Genomic DNA, 15,652 nt, shown 5'->3' with positions numbered 1-15,652 from the left:
ATTTTTTTTTATAAAAGTATGTTAACATGTAATGAGTTTATACTAATTATTTTTTAATAATTTTTTTAACTTTCTGAATTTTAATTTCTAACCAAATTATTGACAAATGCGACTCTCATAAACAAAAATCCTAGTGAGTCCCCCCAAATTTTTAAGAATGTACAAGAATCCTGAGATCAAAAAAATTGAGAACTGCAAGGATAATCCTCTCTGAGGCTAAAGTTTTCTTGGTCTGTCAAATGGGAGGATGATACTAACATAAAATAGTATATGAGGGTTATCATCACTTTAAAAAATAGCTAACAGTTAAGTATTAACTGTGTGCTAAGTACTACACTGAATGTTTATAGGCATTATCTCATTTATTCCTTATAAGCATTCTAGGAAATGGATACCTACCTCTTCAGAGAGTCATTCAGAAGACTAAAATAATGTTTGTGAAGTACTTGGCACAGTCCCTCTATACAATAAATTTTCAATAAATGGTAACTAATGTGCTCAATTATACTGCCACCATAAAACTATGTGGGCGTCCAATGTACAACATATATCCATATTTAACCAGCTAGTTAGAAGCCTGATTCCATCCAAGACCAAATTATTAATGACCAATATTGATCTAAACACTCATTTAACCAAAAGTTATCACAGACATTAAATGTTTACAAACACCTCCTGAAAGGCCTTTGTCTGCAAATCTGGAAGCTATACACTAAACCAAACACCAGTGGTTTAGCAGAACTTTAATGCTAACTTTGTAGTGATCAATGCATTTCATATCGGAATGAGTTCTTTAGTCAAGTGTTGGAACAAGGACCCCTAACAATGCAGAGCCAGGAAAGTGTCAATGGTTTTGTACGTATATGCGGATAATACATGACACAGACCTTTCCTAATTCATACACCACAGCATGTATTAACCACTAGACTATGATGGATTAATGTGGGACTAGTGGCATCTGGACAACCCTGCCCTTACTCTCATATAAGTAATAGATTAATTCACATACTTCTAGTTACACTATGTTTTTGCAAGCTGTTTGTGGAGTCTTCCTACTCTACTAAAACAGTAAGCATTCTTTATAGGGATTATAAACTAATACACGTGTGTCTTTTAGCTACCATCTACTATTCCCCCAAAGTTGGTGTATGAAAGCAATGTTACAACTTCTGCCCCTCCCTCCAAGATAAACTCAATTTTTAAATAAAAGTATTCATAATGCATAATACAGCAAGAACATGAATGTGTGTTATGTACAGTATATGCAAACATATATATGTGTGTTGTATGTATACATACATATACACATATACACAATATGCTGATTTAAATGGTAACAGAAAAATCTTTAAGGACAAAAGGTAGAAAATGGGATCCAGGAGACTTTCTGGAGAGCCCAACGTTCATAAATATTCCTAACAATTACCCAGATAAGCATAAAAAAGATAAGGTGCTTAAATAAAGAAAAATATGTGCTCAGATAAAGGAAAACATGCTTACTGAAAAATTCAGAATACTGGAAACATGGGTTTCAAACTGTTCGAACAAACAAATGAAGTAAAATGCTAGTATTCAAATACACACTTGAATGTATTCTGAACGCAAGAATACTTAAACACTAATGGCAGACATTTTGTCTTCTGAACTTTTAGTTTGTGAAGCAAAATTAGCTGGACTAATCTCACTGAATTTCAAGCACCTAAGCACAGTGAAGGTACTCAATAAATAATGGAGTGAAATTATAAGATTCAATCTGCCCAACACATCTAATCTTTCCAAAACCTCTTAATAAATGGAAAATGTTATCTATATCAATTCAAATAATTTACATATTTAGCTAAATTTTTCTGTCTCTAGATAAACTTATACTTACATCCTAAGATTGGGTTACTCTAATTCTTCCTTGTGAAAAATGTCACCATAGTTATACTAAATATAAAACTTTAAAAATCCACAGAAGACTTGCTGATACAATATATAAATAGTGTACATTTTATAAAGCAATATATTCTACAGAATAAAAAGATATATAGCAAGTAGCTGGTCAGAGTCTACTTCATGCAGATTTTATATAATTACTAAAAATAATTTTCATGGTAAATAGAAAGTAGATTTCCCATTTGAACTAATACTATTTACCATTAGTCCATCATGTTGACGAATCAAAAGGATAACATAACTTCCCTGTGACTCTTTCAATCTTATTTAGAAAACAAAAACAAATGCAAGAAAACCCTCTAATGTCACGATAAATATAAACGGTTCTATAATAAATCTACTTTCTGGGGCGCCTGGGTGGCTCAGTCGGTTAAGCGTCCGACTTCGGCTCAGGTCACGATCTCGCGGTTTGTGGGTTGGAGCCCCACATTGGGCTCTGTGCTGACAGCTTGGAGCCTGGACCCTGCTTCTGATTCTGTCTCTCCCTCTCTCTCTCTCTGCCCCTCCCCTGCTCATGCTGTCTCTCTCTGTCTCTCACAAATAAATGTAAAAAAAAATTAAAAAACAATTAAAAATAAAAAATAAATCTACTTCCTATGTTTAAATCTGATCCTTAATTTAGTTCTACCCTAAAGGGTTCAGCCAAATCCTCAACCTACTGGATCTTTCTTTAAGGAAGAAACAAAGTTGGGGGCTTTTAGCTTACATATAACAACCTATAAAACCAAGTACAAATGAAGCTAGAAACCATGGCTTTGGTTAACAAAGGAACAAGACTGGGCATGACAGTTATACTTCACACTGTAAATATTCTTATTTTCATAAAATAGCGATTTTTTAAAAACAAAAATATACCAAATGCTATACCCCCCAAAAAGCATTCTGAATTTAATTAAAATTAAAAGATAAAAATATTTGTGAAGTTTTCTCATTTGTAATTCTTATACACAACTACTAAAACTGGTTCAATTATAAATAATAAAACTAGAATATACAGTAATCAAGTTTCTGAAATGACCTTTCATATGATTCATCTTATAAAAAGCTTATATATAAACCTCTCAGACATATACACATCATTCGGCCACACAAATTTGAAATATACAAAAAAAAGTTTGGAGGACTATTTCTTCTTACTGATCTAAGTACTAAGATCCATTATTACATATGACCTATAGGAAAAGCATCAGAATTCTAAAAGTATAATCATGTCTCAGCAAAAATAACCTAATTTTTTAAAAAGACATATATTTGGTCCCCAAGCCCTTTCTATCACCTATATTTGGCTATTTTCCCAAGTTATTAGTTAAGGTGAGCTAGGAAGCAACGATATTAATTTGAAATCAATCTTTGCCTGTTTGATTTCAAATTTTAGGTACTTACAGTATTTTATTTAAGATTTTGAAGATCACTTAAAACTTCAAGTTAAATACACATAAGTACACATAATAAACAATCACAACTTAAAAGGTAAACTATATAGCACCATGAGAATTAATCTGCACTATATCCACTAATACTGATTTTAGTTTTCTTTTTACTAAGATTTAATAAGAGTACCTCTAAGAAATTTATGATTCAAAGGACCAGGTTACACTTGAACACAGAGAAAAACAGAAGGGGTCCAATGTTTACTATAAATAAGCAGAAATCTACATAAAATTTGAGATGTTCAAAAAAGTCACAAAGATGAAAATTATAGTGACAAAGTTAAAATAGCTCAATATAAGGTATAATAATAAAATTGTCACTGTGGTATATAGATGAACGTCATTATTCATTATTGGACATTTATACAAAGAGTTAATTCTTTTTTAAAAAAGCAAAACAATTTCCTGGAAATCTTGTAGTGCAAAATGTTATCTATTGACGTGCAATATGAGGCACTTTAAAAAATGGTACATTTAGTTTCAGACAGTTAATAAGTTTATTTACATAGGTCATTATGACTACTTACAATTTTGGAAAAGAAGCATATTTTATTACTACCTGGTAATTTTTCATACTTAGTCTGCCAATTATTGATGAATATGCAGTTAAATCAAATAATATTAAATAAAGAGAAAACCACTCAGTATGGTTTAATGCAACAGGTATACAGGAAACAAACTGAGAAAATAACACTAAACAATTTTAGTGGAAATAATGAAATGTCAATTTTTAAGACAGCATTAGAAAAACATATACATAAGGCACAAAACTATACTCAAGTGGGTTTTTCCCAGAAAATAACTCAGACTTCCAAAATCTGTTACATACTTAAATTTTAAATGGCTAATGAAAACACCAATAGATTTACTGTAATCTGTAAAGTACAGTTCTTTAAAATCCACACACAAAAAAAAATGTTTTAAAAACACATTAAAATTTACCACTAGACCTTATAATCTAATCAGACTTACTTAAACTGAGCCCCCAAGTCATGTGACCACTCCTAATTACTGAAGTTCCTTGATGAAAGTACATACCCCTATTTCTAAGTAGATAATACGTACCATCTCTAAGAAAACCCAATAGTATCAAAGTTTAAAAGAGAGAGAGAGAGAGACAGAAAGAATGGAAATTAACCAGAGAATTCAACTCATACAATAAGCTTTTAGGATGGGGGGAAAGAGTATGTTGGCAGGTGTCTGCAAGGAGCTAGATAATACAATGGAATCAGTTTTCATTCTGCAGAACAGCCATGAGACTTGCTGCAATGTCAGCTCCAAGCACACACTGAGGGACTCCAGAAAATGCTCATTGATCATGCAGCACTTTATAATGCGCATAGGCTTTTTTCTCCTGCTAACCCCGCCTAGCTTCCCTTTGCAGCTTATTTTCCCAAGCCCTCTCCTCCTAATACAATCTCTTCCTGAAGACAGTGACATATTTAATAAATTGTCTTACAGTCTAAATATTAGGAATACCATTCACCATCATGAGCCTCTTTATCTTAAATTAGCCAGTTTTTTCTTAATGAGAGAGGAAAAAACTCTACACATCCACAGATTTTAAAATGTATTTTAAATATCTATACCTACAAATACAAATGTTTGGTAGTTATACTATATCCAAGGCCAAAGCCCATTATACTTCCACTTTGACATGTATTTCCTTGAACTGATTTATACTCAAAGAGGTTCTTATAAAATTGATACAACCAGGAATAAAAAGAAAATTAATTTAAAATCTTCATGACTCAAAATGCAGATTTTTATTGTGAGCTCTCAAGCATTAGTGCCTTAAATTTTAGGGCCTTTTATTTTTTAACTTAATAATTAATTTTAAAATGTCAAAGTCACATGAAAAATCCAGAACCAGAATGTACCAGCTAAATTAAGCAATCAGATTGATATATATGCTTAATTTTACCCTAGAAACTAAGATAACCAGCTGTTTTTAATAGTTACAGCAAGCAGAGCTTTGGGCTTAAATATGTAAATGAATTCTAAGACATATGACACTAAACCTACTCAAAGCTGCTTTGTAGACCCCACCTTCTAATGAGTTAATCTAAAGGTCACCACCACCAGCCAACATTTTTTCACTAAGTCCGAGGCCCTTTCTTCTTTTTTTTTATTTCCTATTAAGCATACATCTACAATTTACAAAACATGAAGTTTAAACAAAATAATTCTAGACTTGTTCAATAATCATGTGAAACAGACTGGCACATTTTCACAAGGAATAAGGTCTGACCAGATCTTGCTTTTATGCTCTGTCTCTCTATGCTCTCTCCTCTAATCTATTCATCTGTAAAATAATTCCGGCAGATAAGATTTCTTTGTTCAGATTTCAACTTTCATTTCATTTACAAACCTAGCCCTACCTCAAGAATGTCTTCTAGAACATATGCTTCCATTTCAGCCGCTGTCTCCACCATGTTTTATCAAACTGCCATGTTTCTTACTGCACTATGATTAGATCATTGCCAGCAGGAACACTCCTCTGTGTCAGCAAGGGAACAGGAAATGGAATGTTCTATTACATGCCTAAAGCAGCTTAGCTGTTCACTAGCCAGGCATCTACCAAAAGAGCAGGGGGTGACTCACTGTGTATTTTTTAAAGATACAGCAGCTCTATTCCAAAGCAAACTTCTGTCAAGTAATTTCAACAGACAAAATAAATAAAGTCTCTTATTTTATCATTCCAAATTTTAAAATCCTAAAATTTCAAAAAAAGAAATAATTATACATTTTTTAAAAAGCTATTTAAACACGTCTGGCTTCCTGGTTGAACAAAAGAGGTTGAAGTGGGTTACGTAGCAATTTATCCTTAGTAAAGCCTTGTAGTGAGATTAATGGCTATATTAAATACGCAAAGAAAGAGGCAAGGTAATACCAAATTAGGAATTTGCTACATTAGGCAAATGCATTACATAACATATACATTATAGTTGCTGACTTAAGGGTGTCAAAAATAACCCTTAATGTAGATTTTGTGAATAGTAAACTGGTATTCTAGAAACTAATCTGTTTGGAAATACCTAAGAGAATGAGATTAACATTCAACTGATTTACAAGTTCTGAGGCAAGACATAACCCATCATGGTTATATTCATTTTCTAACAAAGTCTTTAATTTCATTTACTAACCAAAGAAATGGTCCTTCACCCCCTTATCACAAATACTATAAGAGATTAAAATATTTCAGATAAAAGAAATTCAAAAAACTGTACCTGACTCATTAAACAGCAAAAAAGTTGCTGACTGACTGCAGAGCCAAATTATATTATATTCATTACTGTAACTGATCCTCTATTTAGTAAAATTTGTTACCTTGTCAAATTGCTTCCTTACATAATCTGGAATATGAAAAATGCAATGGGAAAGAAACAATGTTTTATGCTCTGTGGCATTAATAAAATAACTGTGCACATGTAGGAGTGCCACACAAATTAAACTTGGTGTGATTCCTAAGGTGAACAGTCTTCTAGTCTAAATTTTCCTAACTAAAGAAAACGAATTTTTAAAAGAAAGGAAAAAAACAGGAAAAAATTAGATGAAGGAGTTATTATTAACTTGGCCAAATCTAAGCTGAGAAAAGTCATGATATGAATGATATTGCCAGTAATGTCTCCTCAAAATGATGTCATGTTTTAGTGGAAAGAGATTTTGTAGTTCTCTTGGGCCTCAGATTATTAACCTGTAAAACAGCATAGCATTCATTCAACATGGAATATCTACTGTATATCAGAAACTGTTCCAAGTATAGGCAATAAAGCATAAAATTTCTTAACAGATTTATATGAATATTAAATAAGAAAAATTACTACTTAATATCTGATATTTAGGGGGTACCCTTAATACGTCAGGAAATATAGAAGGGTTTTTTTTTTCCTAACAAACATGTTATTTAAACCTCACAATAACCCTGCCCACAAAAATTTAAAATAACATTGACAATTACATTAAACTTACTATATGCCACACGCCATTTCAAGTCTTTTGTATGTATTAACTCATTTAATTCTCTCAATAATCCTAAAAGAAAGGGAGGAACTATTATCTCCATTCTACATATATAGAAACTAAGGCACAGAGGGATTAAGAAATTGCTCAACTTATTCCCAACTAAGCTAATTAAGTTGAGTAGCTAAGATTTAAACCTAGGCAGCTGGCTCCAGAGTCTGTCCTCTATCTACTATACTTCCTCCAGGTGATATTATCTTTATTTTACAAATAAGGAAATCAAGTCTCAGACAGTGTGCAGTTATATAGCAGAGTTGGAACTGAAATCCAGAACGGTCTGACTCCAAAGGCTTGTGTGGAATTAATGGGAAACAAATGATATTAAAAATGTTTTCCCTCAAGCCATATATAGTGCTTACATCTAAGTATGGGTATGCCTGGCATTTGGAGGCTTCTCAAACAAAATAATTTCCATTGTTAAGACCTAGCTTAAGAGAAACTAGCTAGCAAAGTGGCTTTCACGATTTCCTTTCTTCCAGGTCAATTCTTTCTATGCATCAAATAAATTGCTTCACCCTTGGATTAAGAGAAGTCAACAAGGTTTCTCTTTTTCAAATCTTCCTCCAACATAAGCAAGCAAAGATAGGTTTGAGTTCAAAGAACTCACTTTAGGGCACTTTTTTTTCCCCCATAAACCAAAAAAACTTTATTTGACAAGGAATCAGGCCCTCTATGCCTCAAACCAATCAGACCATTTACTATCTCCTTCCTTTCCATTCTAGGATCACAGGGTGTTTTTCTTATCTTTTTAGATATTTACTGTTAAATTTTTACCAATAAAATATGTGATTACAGCTTTCCTACAGAATTATGGATGCTTACAAACCATTTATCATCTCTCCCTCTCCCTCTCTCTCTTACAGATCAGAAGCTTGATCAAAGGAGGAAACATTTTGTCGCCAATATATAACCAGGGCCAGCAAAGTATCTGGCATAGAGCAAGCACTTAAGCATTTGTTGATTAAACAATAAATGCATGAATAAAGGAATTGTTGGATATCCAGTAATGCATCATAATCTCTTTTAAATTACTGCTACCATTAGAAATAACTTCTGATGACAAAAACATTATTATTTAGGTCACTATTTAGGTCATTATTTAGGTCACTGAAATAAGATATTAGAAATATTTGATACTATAAGCAGAATATATATTTCAGAACTTATTTAATTTTTTTATTATATAAGCAAAATAATTATTTACTGTTAATTTTTATTTTCTAGTACGTTTTGTTAATATGATAACCTATGCCACAGCATTAAATACTCTGGGCAAAGGTTATGAAAGAGATTCATATGTTATCAGTCTTAAAATCCTACATCCTAAAATGAGCCACCTACCTTCCTTCTAATTCAACCTCATATCTTGGCAAAAAAAAAACCCTGTTTTGCCATTTGTCTAAAACTGATTTCAATGGCACAAGGTCTTTTATTTTTTGCCAGCAGCAAAAGCATTAAAGTGCAAATAGTAGTTAACATATGAACAGTTATGCAAATTCAAACCAACATATGTAAATAACAAATTACAAAACAAAATACTTAGTAAAGTAAGATTCAAATGGCCAAAGTGGAGAGAAAAGCCTCTCACAAAAAAGGGGGAAAAGGACAGAAGAAGCTCAATAAATACCAAGATAGGGTAAAAATCTTCTAAAATTTATTAGGACCAGCATTGGTTTCCTTGAATAAGGAACAAGAAAACCAAACACACACACACACACACACACACACACACACACACACACACACACACAGAGAGAGAGAGAGAGAGAGAGAGAGAGAGAGAGAGAAATGTGTTGATGACAAGCAATCAACATTATTTTGTATGATTTAACATTTTGTTTACTCATCTACATAAAACTATTTTTCATCAAAAATTCCTAGTTAAGGGAGTTTTATTCCCATCAAATATTTTTTTGTTTCAAAATCCACATTTTCGAGCAAAACAGGACAGATCATTGGTGGCAGGACAAATGTAACAATTTCATTGTCCTACATAAAAGCAAACTACTAGAAAAATAAAATCTAAACCAACTTCACCTCTCAAAATGTACGATATGTAGTCATTATTTTATAATATCTTCATTTTTTTTCTTTTCTAACTGTAAGTTCTATTTAAGAAGAAATTTGAAACCCAAGTGTGAAATAGCCTGGACCAAGCATTAATGAGATACATATATTAAAGAATCAAATAGAACTTAAAAGACTAATAAAATCTGGTCAAATTTCTGAAAGCCCAAACATTCTTAAAACAACAGTATCTCCATGATTTTACATAATATTTCTCCTAAACCAATCATGCTATAACTGAGGATTCTAGATGTCTATCTACTAGTAGCACAGTAATATTCTTTTCATTACCACCATAATTTACTTTTTTATTAACTATGGTTTTTATCTATAAAGTAATACATGTTCGTGGAAAACATTCAACATGAAAGAAAACAAAAGTTAACCTACCTCTTACCAACTCCTACAAGGTACAATTAGCTAGTGTATTCCTCCAGAAATAACCTACATACTTGATGTATATCTTAGTGTAAGATTAGTTTTTTATACAAATGGAAGCATATTATGCATACTTTTCTGCATCCCTATTTTTGTAATTTAATACTCCATAATTGTTTCAGGTTAGCACAAGCAGATCTACCCATTTTGGCAGTTGCTAAAATTTTCACTGAAAAACTGTACTATAATTGATTTAACCCATCCCTACTGATGGTATTTCTACTGTCTATGTTTCAAAATGCTGCAATAAGCATGCCCAATAAAAGGGCATACACACTACATATGCCTTAATATAACTGTATGGTGCATTTCTTGATATATGTATTTAAATTTTTATGTTACCATACTCTAAAGAAGCTGGACTAATTTATATTTGACACTAAATGAGACTGCTTCCCTAGAAATATTAAGTATTAATGATACAAATCTATTTAAAAACCCAGATCAAAATTCAGCTTCAGTTTTAAAAACATATCTAGATTTATCCTTAGTTCATCATTTCTACTTTTCAAGGAATAGCAAATGAAAGTTACACCTCCTCTCAATTAATTTCTGCCCCTTACCAAAATAAATCACATAAATTCATTCCCTGACAGATTAGGAACTTCAATTGCTGTCTACCAAACAAAAAACAAAACAAAACAAAACAACCCAGCAATGATGCATATGGGAGAAGAGAAAAAAATGGGGCATTAAGAAATATGTTTAAAAATTAAAAACAATTTTTTTTACATCTATTTCTGCTAAATTATAAATTCTATCCAGGTTTAATTGGTTCTTTAACTAAGGACTAAATTGAAGTTTCTGCCAGAATCTTGTATTCTAAAGATACAGAATTCTTTGGGTATATTTTTACCAAAGGAAATTAATTAAATAATGGTGGATATATTTGCTTCCCTTCCACATTTATTTCAAACTGTACATTTTTAAGGCATAAAATTCTATGGGGTGTCTGGGTTGCTCAGTCGGTTAAGCATCTGACTTCGCCTCACATCATGATCTCGTGGTTCAGGAGTTCAAGCCCCTGGTCAGGCTCTGTGATGACAGCTCAGTCTGGAGCCTAGTTCAGATTCTGTCTCCCTCTTTCTCTGTGCCTCCCCCACTAGCACTCTGTCTCTCTCTCAAAAATAAACATTAAAAAAAAGGCATAAAATTCTAAAGGATTCCTTCCATCATTATTAAAAAAAAAATCAAATACACAGTAAGAAGATAGAGCCATACATAAGCAATTTTTATCAACATAAAGAGCACTAAACAGTTTATCTCAGCTTCTTGTCATACATTCCAGGTTTAATTTTGATAAAAATGTTTACAAATAAGAATGATTAAACCTACACTAGAACCTCCATACTAAATGTTAACAGTTGGACAAGCTTATGGATATGTGCAGGTTTAGGTAATGAAGGATTAGGTAAGGATATTTAAAATTGTAACTTCATAAAGAGAGTAATACAAAGGCCATCCAGGAGTATATTCTAAACTGAGGTAACATATGAAATATTTTATAATAACCTATTTTATTGCTTTAATAAGTTTTTTCAATACTAATACTATAAAAAGCCCTAGCAAACTTTTTTCTTAGATAGATCATCATTACCATTTTCGTCAAGCATTAATACAAATACGTTTGTTTTCACCAGGTGACAGGGTTTATACTGCATAATGGATATAGAATGACAAAGTCAGTCCACCTCCAAGAGTCCATAATCTAGAAAAAAATTGAACCTCTTTCTCCACAAAGTTTAACATCAAAATCTTCAATGATTTTTTTTCCTCTTCTCTGAATTACTATCCCTTTTCATTTTTCTTTAAGCCAACAAATAAATAAAACCTAAAACTCTTCTTCAAAAAGGGTCAAATATCAATATATTTAAATAAAATATTTCATCCAGATGTGTCTTATGTACAGAATGGAATACAAACACAGTCTTGTCCAAATATAAGTAACATAGTAAGCAAAGTAAGAAACAAAGCAGCTTGTTCCTCTTTTCACATCTCCAATAACAGTGTGCCTGTTGGACACTTGCATTTGTTGTCTCTACTCAGGATGGGTCACACCATGAATTCATTCTTTTTCCAGTATTTCACAATAGGTTCTATGTATACAAAATTGATAAAATATTTATTGTTTTTAGGTCACACTCACCCCTCCCAAATTTGTCTGTACTGTACATTTTCAAATAAAAATTTATAAGTACATATATAAAAGGAATTACTTATTTCAATGTTTTGTTTAGTTTTAAACTGGCTAAATCTACTGACAGTATTGCACTCTCAATTTGGTCAGCAAAACATTAGCTGTCTTCTACTCCAAAGCAACAAGTAGCTACCAACAAAATGAAATACAAACACATCTACAGTCCCAACCCTCCACCTCCCCCCCCAACACATACACATCCCACAGAGGCAGAAAAGTAGAGAACGAAAAGGGGCTGAGGATAAAAATACAAATTAAAAGAAAAGACTTAAGTCCAAAACCAACTCTTTAAAGAGTCACCAAATTCCACCACCCTTCTGAAGGACAACTGTCCTACTCTAGGAGACTGAAGAAACAGCTCCAGGTAACATGCTTAAGATATTTTCCAAAGGCATGGAAAATAATTAGGGTGTAAAAACTATCCAAGTAACCTTGGACTTCCAATACTATCACTGGCTCTCCTCCTTTGGTTCCTGAATGGTTTGAAGTCAATGGCAACAAGCTCCAATCAATATGGTCTCTCACGATGCCTGTTACCACTCTATTTCTAGCCTAATATATTCATAACAAAACTTGAATAGTTTGTTGGCAAACAATTACTGAAAATACCAAAAGACTGACTATTCTCTCAGATTCATAACTCCATATCCTAAGAAATGTATTACATTAAATTGTCTCTATCCACCAAACGCTAGACCAAAAATTACAAAATAGGGTACCATTCCCTATTCCACTAACCTCATCCTGACCTAGATAAAGAATCTTTAAGGATCTTCACATAAAGATATCTCAGAGCATAATTGACTTTCGGAAGTTCCCAAAGTGGATATACAGACAGGATTCCAACACAACCCTCACGTGTGTGTGTGTGTGTGTGTGTGTGTGTGTGTTTATATGGAAATACTGATTTCATTCTATGTAACTGTAAACTATCTCTTTGGTCATTATGAGGCTATCTCACAACACACCTATCTGTTACCATTACTTTCAACTTCCCCCCACAAATTTCAAATATCCACTTTTACTGCCAAATCTCCAACAAAAAAAAATCACAATATAAGAAAATAGAAGTTATTATTTAACAACCTTCATTTGTGTGACAGATATCTCACTAGCATGCTTTATGAAGTCAAATTTAACCCACATTCATATCTTTCGACTCCTCCATCACCAATTTCTTATCACAGTCAAGTATTTTTAGAAAGCCTATCAACTCCCGTTTTCTTCAGGAACATATATGCCAATGTCTCCCAGTGAAGACAGTCGATATTTTTTAAAGGGTAGACACTGAATAACTAATAACTTTCAAAATATTTAAAAGCATAACTGAACTGCCAAACATAATTTTATACTTAATATGTTTTGTATGTTTAAAGAAACCATTGCCCTCTTATACAAACTCCACAATTTCCAGTAAAACACTTAGTTTTTAAAGTATTTTTCATAATTGTTTCGAGAACATACATTTGCATAACTTGATTTTTTTTTAGCATTTCAACTTACTTAGAAAACTATGTACAATTTAATATAGGGTCTTATGCAGTTTACACTTTCAATACTTAAATGCAATAATATCATAAAATTTCGTAATTTTTTTTTAAATTTTTTTTTTCAACGTTTATTTATTTTTGGGACAGAGAGAGACAGAGCATGAACGGGGGAGGGGCAGAGAGAGAGGGAGACACAGAATCGGAAACAGGCTCCAGGCTCTGAGCCATCAGCCCAGAGCCTGACGCGGGGCTCGAACTCACAGACCGCGAGATCGTGACCTGAGCTGAAGTCGGACGCTTAACCAACTGCGCCACCCAGGCGCCCCTAAAATTTCGTAATTTTTAAAATCAAATCTGCAAAACATACAAGTAGAAATCCGCTTCCCAAAAGATCAAGTTTCTGATGCAAGACTCCTATAACTAAGCTTAAAGAAAAACATTTTACTGGGGCTCCTGGGTGTCTCAGTCAGTTAGGAGTCCAACTCTGATTTCAGCTCAGGTCATGAGCTCACAGTTCGTGAGATCAAGTCCTGTGTCAGGCTCTGTGCTGATTCTCTCTCTCCCTTTCTCTCTCTGCCCCTCCTCCATTCTCTCTCTCTCAAAATAAATAAATATAAAAAAAAAAAATTTTACCTACATACACCATAAACAGGATGCTAACCCACCTTACACTAAAGTGGTATCAAAATAAAATTAACTTTATTAAAATAAACAAATAAAATTAATCCTTTCATTCAACAAATATCATCTAGCTAATAATATCAGTGCCATCTCTAGAAGGATAAAAAAAGGCCATTTCTACCGCCATCTTCCTTCTTCCAGTTCTTCCAGAAGACACACCCTGCGTCTATTAGCTGTGGCTCTCCCTGATCACAGGATTTCCTCCTTACAGACAAACTAGGCTTCTAATCCTGGTCTTTAGTACATCAAAGAAAATGTCATCTTATTAAGAGTCACTGGTGGGAAAAAGCGCTCCAAAATTTTCCCATATATCCAAATTTTTAACAATAAATATTTTTTTAAAAAAGAATCATGGAAAGGATTCAGGAATTGACATATAAAATCAAGAGTATATGCCAGTCAAGAAATAATTATGCATTCTACATAAAAATAGCCACATTGGTATTCTATGCAACTTTCCGATTTCCTGGAATTAATCCCAAAGTGTCTTCTACTTCTACCTTAGTTTCTAAAAACCATGTGACCCTGGAATGTCACTTGATAAATAAAATCACTATTATCTAACTAGATAGATGAAACTTCTGCAATCTTTTTAATGTTATAAATGTGATATATGCAAGTAAGATTTTTTTTTTTTTTTTTTTTCAAAATTCAAAGGCCACAAAGGCACAAAGTGAACAACAGGTCTTTTTCATACCTGTCTGCATCAACATGGCAATACACTGTTACGCTGTTAATAGGTTTCTAGTGTCTAGTGTGGTTACAGGTTAACTTTGATACTATTTTACTTCTGTTTCTCAATTCACCATTTTTATATTATCTATTGACCGTCCATTGAAGAAATGAGCACTAACCCTTCCTCTCTTGCCCTCAATTTCCTACTAATTATTCTTTTTTACATTATAAAGTTTTATAATACAACCTATTTTATATATCTTCTAAGTTGATTCTAAAACTAAAAATCAATTAAGTACATTTATAATGTACCCAAGTGAATACTAATTACCGAGGGAAATACAATTTTTTATCATTTAGACATTACTAATTGAAAGAGAATTGAACATGTATCCCAGGCAGATGAGTCTTGAATTTTATTTTAGGTTTCTTCAGTTCTTTGTGAAGGCCCAAAATTGCCACTGTAACTACTACCAGGTTTCCTCCCACCCACACTGCCCTACTACTATATCCTCTCTCATGGACTAAATTTTTCATTGTACTATAGTATCTCAAATATTTTCATATAAGGTGCAAAGCTTTTCCAAGTATAAAAAAAGTACTTGTCCTCTTATGATAAATAGTGTGGTTGAGTATAGAAAATTTAGGTCCAAATCTCTTATCCCCCAAATGTGAAGATACTGCTCCACCGTCTTCAAGCATTCGTGAAGGC

General features: G+C 32.7%; 1 protein-coding gene across 6 annotated transcripts in view; it reads right to left on the bottom strand.

The window, feature by feature from the left end:
* Window positions 1-15,652, bottom strand: part of ANKRD17 (ankyrin repeat domain 17) — a 166,244-nt gene that overhangs the window by 124,766 nt on the left and 25,826 nt on the right. Inside the window, exon 1 of one of the 6 annotated variants that reach the window (XM_086704867.1) lies at window positions 5,751-6,589. The exons of the other annotated variants lie outside the window; for them this stretch is intronic. Within the exon in view, the coding sequence (XP_086560993.1) occupies window positions 5,751-5,804 (54 nt within the window). The 5' untranslated portion in view covers window positions 5,805-6,589. Of the gene's footprint in view, window positions 1-5,750; window positions 6,590-15,652 lie in introns of those variants that run through there. 6 annotated transcript variants of the gene reach the window in all.

This window comes from Puma concolor, chromosome B1, assembly GCF_028749965.1.
Source record: "Puma concolor isolate L17-30 chromosome B1, mPumCon1.1.hap2, whole genome shotgun sequence".
Taxonomy (NCBI): Eukaryota; Metazoa; Chordata; class Mammalia; order Carnivora; family Felidae; genus Puma; species Puma concolor.
Note: the sequence above shows the minus strand (reverse complement) of the source record. Positions and strands in the feature narration are given on the sequence as shown.